Below are 11,433 nucleotides of genomic sequence, written 5' to 3' on the forward strand. Positions count from 1 at the left end.
TACCAGTCTGTGGCCCAGGGGTTGGAGACTGCAGCCATAAGGGCTAAGCAAGAGGGACAGCCACATATCAGCCAACCAATTATTACAGGCAGGAAAATGGGCTCAGTGTCAGCAAATCTACTTTTTCACAAGAAGCCAGAAATTACTTTTTTTTAATTTGAAAATTAAGCATGACAGGCTACAAATAATGCCCAAACCATTTTAACATATCACGGTCTCAGAAAGAATCACATATATAGTTTTCCTCAGCATTCTTATATCCATTTTTTCATATTATTCTCATATCATCTCTTAAGAGGGATAAACAGGCATTGCTTTCTTCATAGAACAAACAACAGAAAAAAAACTAGGACAAGAATATATTAAATAACTTGTTAAAAGTCTATTCACGGGCAGAGTGACCCATAACACTGAGCTATGCTGTAGCTCTTTGCTTTCCAATCAAACATGCCTAGGGCTGTTCACATCTCATATTAATGAAGTGTTTTCCCAAGCCCTTGGCTTTCCCCCGCTAGCTTCCCAAGGTGCCCCACTTACAACACAATGAGGGTGAGGATGAAAAAGAAGTGCACACTTCCAATGAGGTTCCGATAGATCCAAACAACCCACAGGTAGCCGGGCCTTTTACTTAGGGTGTCGATCCAGCTGTAGATGGAGTGAATGAAGAAAGGCAGACCCCGAAATGGACCACAGTTAACTGAAGGTTTCAATCTGGTAAAACAAGGGATGGAAAAACATCTCTAGCACAAGACTGAGGTATAGTTATTTTAGAATCAAGGTGTCCTTGCTGGGCTCTGGACCTAGAAACAGCAATTCTTGCCTGTTCCACCCAAACCCCCCTTGAAAAAAGAAACCCTGTCCCTCACTGCCTGGCTGCTGTGACCTGCACTCCAAGGCCCAGCTCTTGGACCAGAAGTATCACCTCATCCAACAGTGGCCAATCCAAAGGCCAGGCAGTGACCTCTGCGGTATCTTGGCTCAAAGACATAAATTGGGGCAAGCAGACTTTCTTTCCTGGGAACTCGAATTAGGAAACGAGAAGAGGGAGGCCCGTTAGCTATGGAAGCTGCAGTTGGCAACAATGACAAGCTGCGGTCAGTTGTCATGAATGAGCAGGAACGAGAGGGCAAAAGGAACTGGTTAAAAAGAAAGAAAAGAGAGTGGATACGCCAAGAGGGACAAGGACATTGTGAAGCAAAGCAGCCTTCTCTGGAGCTGCTTAAGTTCCTATTGGCTCCAGCTCCACATGTGTCCTAAAAATCAACTCCTTTGTTTGCTCATTCATTCACTCATTTGCTCATTCATTCATTCGACCGTGGTTTATTCTACCAAGCCCTGTTCTAGACAGGCTTCCATATTAAACAAGACAGACATAGTCCCTGCCCTCTTGGGCTCACGTTCTAGTGGGAAAGATGGACAAGCAATGAGTAAACAATTAAATAAAGTCTCAAACAAAGGCATTTCTAACTGTGAATGGAGGAATGAAGGAAAGAAACTCAGGCCTGAGAGAGAGCAGCGGTGGGGATGGACAGCAGACCAGGAGGGCCATGAAGGTCAGATCTTGGAGATGACCTTGGAGCTGGGAATCAGAGGGTGGAGGGAAGGCAGCCAAGCAGAGGGAGAGCCCTTCACTCAGGGTGCCCTGCCTGTGTGGGGAGGGGCTTGCTGGTGGTGGGGCTGCAGTGGGGTAGAGCTGAAGGGAGGTGAGCCCCGAGGGGTAGGAGGGAGTGAGGTCACTTAGCCTTCCAGTTAGCTTAGATGAAGCTCTGCTGTTGTGTGGGGGGCTCGCCTCTCCCCATTCTGGGAAGCTTCGGTTCTTGGCAGAAGTGAGGAAGCTGCTCCTGACTATGTCACTTGATGGGTGGTGACCCAACTAGGATTTGTTCCCTCCCTCAATTTTAGTGCCTATGGTTACCAAGGGAACTTGGATTAAACACTGTATCAAGCATGTCTTTTTATTTTGATGTTTTGACATCTGGGGTCTTACTGCCCTTCCCAGAGCTAGGCTGCAAAGCACATCTTTCATATGCAAACCAACCGATCCAGAGCCCATACCCACAACCACTTCCTACTCTTACAAGTTGTCACACTCTGGGCCACTATTCTTCTGCCCCAGTCACTCCAGGGCCAGGTGCCAGACAGCTCAGGACAGTCCCTACACCCCAGAGGCTGCTGAGATTATTCAAACTAGCCCAAACTGAGCCTGCTTGCCCTGCCTCACCCATTCCTTACCACAGGAACCATAACACAGATTCTTTCCTGCATCTTCCCCTCGCTCCCTCTGCTCCTGCCTGATCCTGGTGCTCCCCATGTGGCTGGCGTGGCACTGAGCAGCCCCTCCTCTTGGGAACTGTGAGTAATAAACTATCTTTCCAATGGCAATCATCTCCTGATCTGCTGGCCTCACCATACCTGAATCCCAATAAAACCTACATCCTAAATACTCACCCACCCAGTCTCTAAACCCTCACCCAGGGCCACCATCTCCTACCTCCAGATGGTGATGGCCAGGGTGAACAGGACGCCGGTGAAGGATGGGAAAAAGAGCAACAAGATGAAGACAGTCATCATCTGGGAGGCCCTCCAGGCCTTGCTCGGAGGCTGGAAGTTCATCATCAGGCTGATCTGGAGAGAGAGAAGCAGCCAACTCCCATCTGTGGCCAGAGGAGTGGCCAGAGGGGACCCCAGCCAGGTACCGGCTTCCCCGTGCCCCCTTCCCCGCTCCAACCGCCACCAGCTCACACGTGACTGGGCAAAGCCAATGGGTTTCAACGTTGGACTGACTCACATTTTTGGCGTAAAACATGATGAAAAGAGTAATCATTTGGATAAAGGGCAGCAGAGGGCAGAAGAAGATTCCAATCCTGCGATGGAGAGAGGGTGAATGTTGGAGGGCAGAGCAGACACGAGGAGTGGGCGTGAATACGGAGGTGTGTGGGCTGGATTGTGTCTCCCCCAAAATCCATATGCGGAAGTCCTAACCCTCAGTACCTTAGAGTGTAACAGTATTTGGAGACAGGGCCTAAAGAGGTGATTGAGGGAAAATGAGGTCACTGTGATGGGCCTTAATCCAATACAGCTGTTGTCTCTAAAAGAAGAGATTAGGACACAGACACACACAGAAAGGGAAGACCACGTGAAGACATGGAGAGAAGATGAGCATCTAAAAGCCAAAGAGAGGGGGCTGGAACAGATCCTTCCCTCGTGGCCCTCAGAAGAAACTGGCCTGCCAACACCTTGACCTTAGACTTCCACCCCCAGAACTATGAGAAAATAAGTTGCTATTGTTTAAGCCACCCAGTCTGTGGTACTGTGTTATGGTGGCCCTAGTGAACGAATATAGCAGGGGACTGTTTCCGTCACAGCAAACCGGGCAAATTCCTGCTACACCCAGTGTCCACAGCTGCTCTCTGCCCAGCTTTGGAAAGGAGATTTTGCAGAAAAACCACTCACACAGCCACTGCACCTGCAGATGGCCTTCAGCATGCCCTAGGCTAGCGTGTCCCAAGTGTGGGACATACGCTATCCTTCCTGCCCCCTTCCACCTCTCTCCGGCCCCACGGTACTCAAGAAGGTCTGAGGTCCTATAGGGACAAAGCATTCAACTGAATCAAGTTACAAATGAGAAAGGCATTTCCTTCCCAGCTCTCCTTCAACACTCCTGCGTGCCGAAAGAAGAAAATCTCAGTGTGGTGCTAGAATGTCTTTAACTCCTAACACTTGCCAATTTCCCATTTTTTAAAAAAAGGAGTAGGCTTTGGACGGAGAGCCTTGGCAGACAGCGGCATCTAGCTAGAATGTAATGACTGTTTGGATGGGATTGCTTTTATTTTTCCAGTTATTTGTGATTTCTGCCAAATGGCACCAGTTTTCCATTAAGGATTGGAAAATAAAGACTTCTTTTAAAATGTATGGGAGTTTTTTAAAAAGGCAAGCAATTTAAAAGAAACTATCATGTCGATAATAGTACAGGTGATATGTAGATATGCCAAAAAATAGGCAGGCTGGTGTGAAAAAGACTCAAGTTTGGGAAACACGTTCCCCACCTCGTCTCTGCCATCGTCCCTGACACACGCTACTTTTCTGTCATTATATTATATTCTTTTCAAGCTTATCATCAAAGGCAATATTCTAAAAACCACAAAGGCTAAATTGCCATGGTGAAAGGAGAAGATAGGTGTTTTCGATTGTGCTTATTGACAATTTATCAACAAAAACCTCAAAGGCCCAGAAGTTGTAACAGTCATTTCTATTGTAATTTCTTCCTTTGCAACCTCCATCAAATAAGCAATATTATGAGGGCTCAGGACCTAGGATTAAAAAGCTTGGCCATGGCCGGGCGCAGTGGCTCACGCCTGTAATCCTAGCATTCTGGGAGGCCAAGGCGGGTGGATTGCTCAAGGTCAGGAGTTCGAGCCCAGCCTGAGCAAGAGCGAGACCCCCGTCTCTACTAAAAATAGAAAGAAATTATCTGGACAACTAAAAATATATATATAGAAAAAATTAGCTAGGTATGGTGGCGCATGCCTGTAGTCCCAGCTACTCGGGAGGCTGAGGCAGGAGGATCGCTTGAGCCCAGGAGTTTGAGGTTGCTGTGAGCTAGGCTGATGCCACGGCACTCTAGCCCGGGTAACAGAGTGAGACTCTGTCTCGGAAAAAAAAAAAGCTTGGCCACAGTGAGCATTCAATAAACAGAGCTATATTATTATTACACTGTGTCATATAATTCACCCACATTATTTTTTTAAAATATGAAAACAAAAAAACCCTTAAGAGTGCTTGTAAGTACCATATGATTGAGCAATTCTACTTCTGGGTATATATCCAAAAGAATTGCAAGCAGGACCTAGAAGAGCTATTTGCACACCCATGTTCATAGCAACATTATTCACGACAGTCTAAAGGTGGAAGCAACCCGAGTGTTCAAGGACAAGTGAGTAGATAAATAAAATGTGGTCTGTGCATACGATGGGATATTGTTCAGCCTTAAAAAGGAAATGCTACAACATGGATGAACATTGAGGACATGATGCTAAGTGAAATAAGCCAGTCACAAAAAGATAAATAATATATGAGTCCATTTATATGAGGTATCGAGAGTAATCAGACTCACAGAAACAAAAAGCAGAATGGTGGTTGCCAGGACGAGAGGGCGGAGGAAATGAGGAATTATTTAATGGGAATAGCGTTTCAGTTTTGCAAGATTAAAAAGTTCTAAAGAATGGCTGCACAACAATGTGAATATACTTATTATGCCTTTTTTACTACAATTAAAAAAGAGTGCTCCTAAGAATAACAACAGTTATAATATCTCCATTTATACATTTCTTAGTCAAGTATGTGCTAAGCACTCAGTATATATATTTTCTTATTTAATCCTCTCCCAAACCCTGTAAATAGGTACTATTAGCTCTCCACCATTTGAAGATTAGAAAACTAAGTTTTAGAGATAGATTAAGGAACTTGCCCAGAGGCATTCTAGTTGAAATAATGTGGGTAAAAGGCCTTTGGAAGCTGCCAAATTGCCAGGGTGACCTGGCAGTGAGCAAATACATTGCCTAAACTGCCAAAGAAAAGTCTTCACTATCTCTAAAATAAATTCACTGACACTAAGTTATTTGCAGACAGCCAAATCACCCAGGGCAACTTTAAAGAGTCAGAAAATAAAATAATTTCCAGTTCTATGGCATATTGGAGTTTGCAAAACCAGCTTTCATCTACCGTGGCATTTAATCCTCAACATGATTCAAAGGCAGCTATTATTACGTGCACTTTACAGATGAGGAGATTAAAACCGCATTTTGTTTATCCAGTCATTTGTCCAGGAACACTTGAGTTGCTTCCACCTTTTAACTATTGTGAATGATGCAGCTATGAACATGATGTGCAAATATCTCTTCCAGGTCTTGCTTGCAGTTCGTTTGGATATATATCCAGAAGTAGAATTGCTCAATCATATAGCACTTATAAGCACTCTTTAAGCATTTTTATTATTTGTTTTTAAAAAATAATGTGGGTGAATTATATGACATAAGGTAATAATAATATAGCTCCATTTGTTGAGGATCAGAGAAGCTCAGTGACCTCAATGAGTGGCAAAGCCAACCCCAGAATCCAAGTTTATCCATTTCTGAATCCACTACTTTCAAATTAGCAACCCCCCCGTTAGATGGACCCTGGGAATGTGATCCATCACACAGAATTCTGACATTAATTCCATCATGTTAAAATAAATAAGGAAAAATAGTCACTGCCTATTTATTTGAGGTTTCTAGGTGAGCTTATAAAAAAATTCATGCAACCAGCCGACTATTCTCAACATGCACACACTCACAGAGTTGCTAAAACAGAAGTCTCAAATCCCAAAGACTGCAGAGACCCCACCAGATGGCACGTCAGTGAAGCAGACCAAATATAAGAAACACGTGGCCCTCTCTGCCTTAATTTATTCCTCACTTCTCTTGAGTCATGGATGCAAAGTCAAGTCTGCATCCAAACTAACAGCATAAGCGCAACGAGAAATGGCAAATCAGTGCTGAGAGAAAAAAGTTCAAGGTGGAAACTGTGGCAAACTGGAGATGCTCACCCCAGTTCAAGGCCTGGCCAAATGTTACCATGATGGGAGATGGCCAGATCTTCTGGAGAGAAGGCAAAAATCTAAATTTTATGTGAAATCTCCTGATTCTTAAATATGAGTCTTTGTCTTAGTCCATTTGGGCTGCTATAATGAAACACCATAAACTGGGTGGCTTATAAATAACAGAAATTTATTTCTCTCAGTCTGAAAGCTGGGAAGTCCAAGATGAAGGTGCCAGCAGACTTGGTGTCTGGTGAGGGCCTGCTCTCTGGTTCATAATCAGTGCCTTCTTGCTGTGTCCTCACTTGGTGGAAGGGGCAAGAGGTCTCTCTCAGGCCTCATGTATAGGGGCGCTAATCCCATTCATAAGGGCTCCACCAAAAACCAAATCACCCCTTAAAGACTCCAACTCCTAATACCATCACATTGGGGGTTAGCTTTCAATATATGAATTTTGGGAGACAAAGACATTCCGACCACAGCAATGGTTAATTAAAATTTTAGAAAAAGCACTATGTGGGACAAGCAAAACAGCTGATTCTTGTCTGAAGTCCTCAAGTTCTCACACAGGAAAAGAATCGTCTAAATGCTAAATTCATGGCTCTCAAACTGGCTGGATTTGGTAACACCTGTGGCAGTTTTACAAACAACATACTCTAGTGTCTCCCATCCAAGTACTAATCAGGCCCGACCCTGCTTAGCTTCCAAGATCAGATGGGATCAGGCTCATTTAGTGTGGTATGGCCATAGATAAGATTCTGGGGTCTCATCACCAAAATGCCAACTCCACAGTCAGGTGGGAACTACTGGGTATTTCACAGAGTCACAAAACTCACCAAACCAGAGTTTGTGCGTAGATCAGTTCTAGAACATTCCTGGCAATGTCAAACTCCTGTAAGCCAAGGCTTGTGATAAACTGCATCCCAATGATTCTGTGAAAACACACTGGGTTGAGTACCCAAACCATACCCAAACACAAACTTCTTCGAAGGACCCCTCAGCCTAAGATAATCATCAAAAGAGACCCTCACAGTTTGAAATAAAGTTGTAAGTTTCTTTGCAAATTTTTGAAAAGTCCTAAGTATATAAGCATGCTTTTGAAGAAATAATTGAGAGAATTGGGGGAAAATGGATTTAACACAAAGCAGTCAAGTGGGGTTACCACTAAAGTGGTTCAAAAAAATTCCAGAAATCATTTGTTACCCTCATTATTAAATATTTAAATTATCCCACCTATTATTTGTTTATACCACTCTTTGTTTATTAGACCTTTTTTCATGAACCAGATAAACTCAGCACCTCCCAACTCAAAATTTAAATTTTTGGCTACTACTATCAATTCATTATTTCCCTGTTTTCTAAATCTACAAGGAGGAAACCAAGGTTTCCATTTACTCTGGGGAAACTTGGGACCACATTGATTTCTTCATAAAAGAGGAGTTGCCAATAAAAAAAGTTCTGCCAAAAACCTCTTTTCATCTTTATGTCCAGGCTCTGGACAGAGACTGGAATAAAAGCGTGTTTTGGCAGAACTGAGTGAAGAAATTTGGCATTGAACCTACCCACTAAGGAAAAAATCAACATTGGGTCACACCATCTGATCACCACAGCAGATTGCAGAAATACGTAAATGTCTACAAGGAATCAGAGGCTCATGGTGTTATTAAAAACTCAATGAATGAATAAATAGCAAAGAACTACACATGGGCCAATGATGACAGTGCCTCAGTTCTGTAGACCTGGTATCTAATATAAAAACTAGTGCATTAATTAAATTAAATTACAACAATGAGCTGAATCTATATGTACTGACATGGGAAGACACCAAGACATAGTGACAGATTAATAAAAGCAAACTCTACCATGATTTTGCAGTGTGTCCCCACTTTTGTTTTTGAAAACTATATAGTACTATACAGTATAGTCACACACAGCAGTGTGTACATAGAAAAATCTGGAGGAATATAAACTAGAATTTTAAACTATCTATGGTGGATACGATTTCAATTGGCTCAGTTTCTGTCTTTTATTTCTAGAATGTTTTTCCCCCCAAAAGAAGGTTGTAAAGGGTCAAGTGAACCCAATGAACTATGACAACAGGACTGTCAGGTTAAGGTGAAATTTTAGTTAATTTAGAAGAGAACGATATCCCAAAGGACAATAGGCAGACTTAGAACAGTGTGCACTTTGAGCACATAAGGGACCTGTGCTTCCCATTCAGCCAGGAATCAGGTTCTGGTTACAGAATCAGGTACTGTTACACATTAGTGACAAATGTTTACCTCCTCAGAAACTCCCCCAGGAAGGAATCCGCCAGTGAGAACACGAAATCCATGAGAAGGAGCCGGTAGATTTCCTGGCCAATGAGAGTTTCCCAACACTGGAAGACAAACAAGAATCAGGATGCGGGAAGGGGCTGTGGCCACAGCTCAACTCCCAGGCTGTTCCTGGCTCTATGTAATTGTTAGGACATGGCTGGAGGCTCAGTTTGACCAAGTCCTTATGTATCCAGAAAAGTGGACCCATTCTCTGCAAAAACATAGCTGAGTTTGTTTTCAGGGGTGCTTATTCTCTTTCTGGGCTTCTTCTTCCCCCCACCCCAAGGCTTGCCTTCCACATGTACCAAAACTTTCCCTTCTTATGATCTCTCCCCTTAAAATGATTCATCTCTGTCCTATCCCCTCTGGATCCTGATTCTCAGCCAGGGCTAATCAGTTTCTTCAAGACAGCAGGCAGCATCAATGGCTAGAAATGCCTCCACTCTTTCTGCTTATTGACCTTACAAAAAATCAATTAATGTCTGCTTAATTAAAAGAGTGACCAAGAGATTTAGCAGGCTGGTGTAAACTGGAAGTTTGAATTAGTTTATGGAACTGGTGGTCAGTAACCTCTGCAGGAAGTCAGTGCTATCAGCTGATGGACTGGGAGATTTTAGATTTGGCTGAAGGGGGAAGGCGAGTTTTGGATGCACAGCCCAAGGATGAATGGATGGATGAATGGATAAATGGCTGGATGATGGATGAATATATGGATAGATAAATGGATGGATGGATGAATGGATGGATAAATCAGTGGATGGATGGATGGGTGGATGGATGGATCAATGGATGGATGGTGGATGGAAGAATAACTCTAACTTGGAGGGCTGGTTTTGAACCCCGGTGATGATTAGGGAGAAAAGTGAAGGTGCCATGTTCATGTGAGCTGGTTTGAGTCTGCACACAGCAGTGCTATTTTGGAGCCCAGGAACAAAGGGTGGCAGAGAGTTGGAGAAAAGCCCCAGCCTCCCTGACTCCACTCCCAGTCCCAGGGCACCTTCTGTACCTGAGGGCTCAGGATGGCCATGAGCTGAGGATGGCTGTGTGATGTGGAGGCCCATTCTCAGGGGAGACTCAGTAGCAGGGGCATCCCAATGAGAAGGCCAGGAGGTTGGCCTGTTCCTGAGTCCACATGGGACACCACTCTCACAGAGGGGGCTCTGAGAAGCTGTCATTAAGTGAGGGAGGGCCAGGAATGATCAGGGTTAGGACATGAGTGTTACTGCCAGCAGTGTGTGCTTGCAGATGGGTAAAAGCCAGGTTACAGGAAAAACAGAACATCAAGAATCAAAGAGGATCTTGTCCAAAACCAAGGCTGTTAGGACAGATTCGCATTAAAATTACCGCCATCTGTTGCATGTCCACCATATGCTGGGCGCTATGCTTATACTGCACATGATATTGTTTAATCTCCATTTTACAGATGAGAAAACTGACGCTCAAAGAGATTAAGTGCCTGCAGATGACACAGCTGCTTTCAAATCAGGTCTTCCTGACTCTAGAACCTGAGATTTTTAGTGAGACCCCTCCTGCCTTGTGTTGTTTTCCAGATCAGCAGCTGTTCTCTCTTCCCACAAGGGATGAATGGCTCTTGAGAAACTCATATCCTCCCTGGTGGTCAAAGGCTGAGAAACCAAACTTAAGGCAGAACAGCGTGGAAATCTTACCTCTTCACCAGACAGGGCCACGATGTTGAGCCAATAGTAACAAAGAATGCCAATAATTGATATTTTCAGAAAGATGTTTCTAAACAGAAGAGAAAACATTTATCATTACCTTCCATGGCAGGCTTGCTTGCTGTTTGCCAATGTTCCCTTCTGGGCACATGGTAGGATAGAAATTCCTGCCCCCCTGTAGTTGGATGGGGCCATGTGGCTAGTTCTGGTAAATGAATCGTGACCAGAAGCAATGTGTGTCACTCTGTGTCACTTCTAAGCTGGAGCATTTAACGCCAGTGTGAGACCCTCCAGAACTCTCTGCCTTCCCTTTGGAATAGCAGTCAGCAACATTCACGATGGTCACTGTCTCTCAGCCTGGATCCCTCATGAACTAACATGAACGGATCCCTCCTGCAAAACCACAACACATGCGTAGCATGAGCAAGAAATACACCTTTGTGTCCCAAGCCTCTGAGATTTTGGGGGTTGTTTGCTGCACTGCAACATAACCTAATTTATTCTAACTGATATGCTCTCTTTTGTTGCATCTTCAAACGATCTGATTTCACTTCCCATTATAATAATAGTAAATGTATAAATATTCACTGGGTGCTGACCCAGGATACTCCGCTAAACCTGTTATTGAATCACCTCCCTTAATCATAACAACTCTATCACCAGGCTGATGGTATTTTATGGCCATCTTACCCAATCTGCAAGGTTATGGGGTGACTGAGGCCTAATATGTTCCCCTTTATACATACTTAAAAAAAAGTGGTACCCTAGACTGGTGGGTGGGATGTGGGGAATAATGAGAGTATAGAATTCACCTACGGTTGGAGTTTTCATATGAATTGGATATAATTGACTGACCGATTGG

At 43.9% G+C, this 11,433-nt stretch overlaps 1 protein-coding gene across 1 annotated transcript in view; it reads right to left on the bottom strand.

The window, feature by feature from the left end:
• The window catches only part of TMC5 (transmembrane channel-like 5), a 54,847-nt gene that overhangs the window by 8,391 nt on the left and 35,023 nt on the right, over nt 1–11,433 (bottom strand). The window contains exons 11-16 of the mRNA XM_012647579.1: nt 10,563–10,641; nt 8,860–8,957; nt 7,414–7,509; nt 2,789–2,864; nt 2,492–2,625; nt 538–711 (exon numbers count right to left, since the gene is read on the bottom strand). Of these exons, the coding sequence (XP_012503033.1) occupies nt 538–711; nt 2,492–2,625; nt 2,789–2,864; nt 7,414–7,509; nt 8,860–8,957; nt 10,563–10,641 (657 nt within the window). The remainder of the gene's footprint in view (nt 1–537; nt 712–2,491; nt 2,626–2,788; nt 2,865–7,413; nt 7,510–8,859; nt 8,958–10,562; nt 10,642–11,433) is intronic.

This window comes from Propithecus coquereli, unplaced genomic scaffold (genome assembly GCF_000956105.1).
Source record: "Propithecus coquereli isolate 6110/MARCELLA unplaced genomic scaffold, Pcoq_1.0 Scaffold27, whole genome shotgun sequence".
NCBI lineage: Eukaryota > Metazoa > Chordata > Mammalia > Primates > Indriidae > Propithecus > Propithecus coquereli.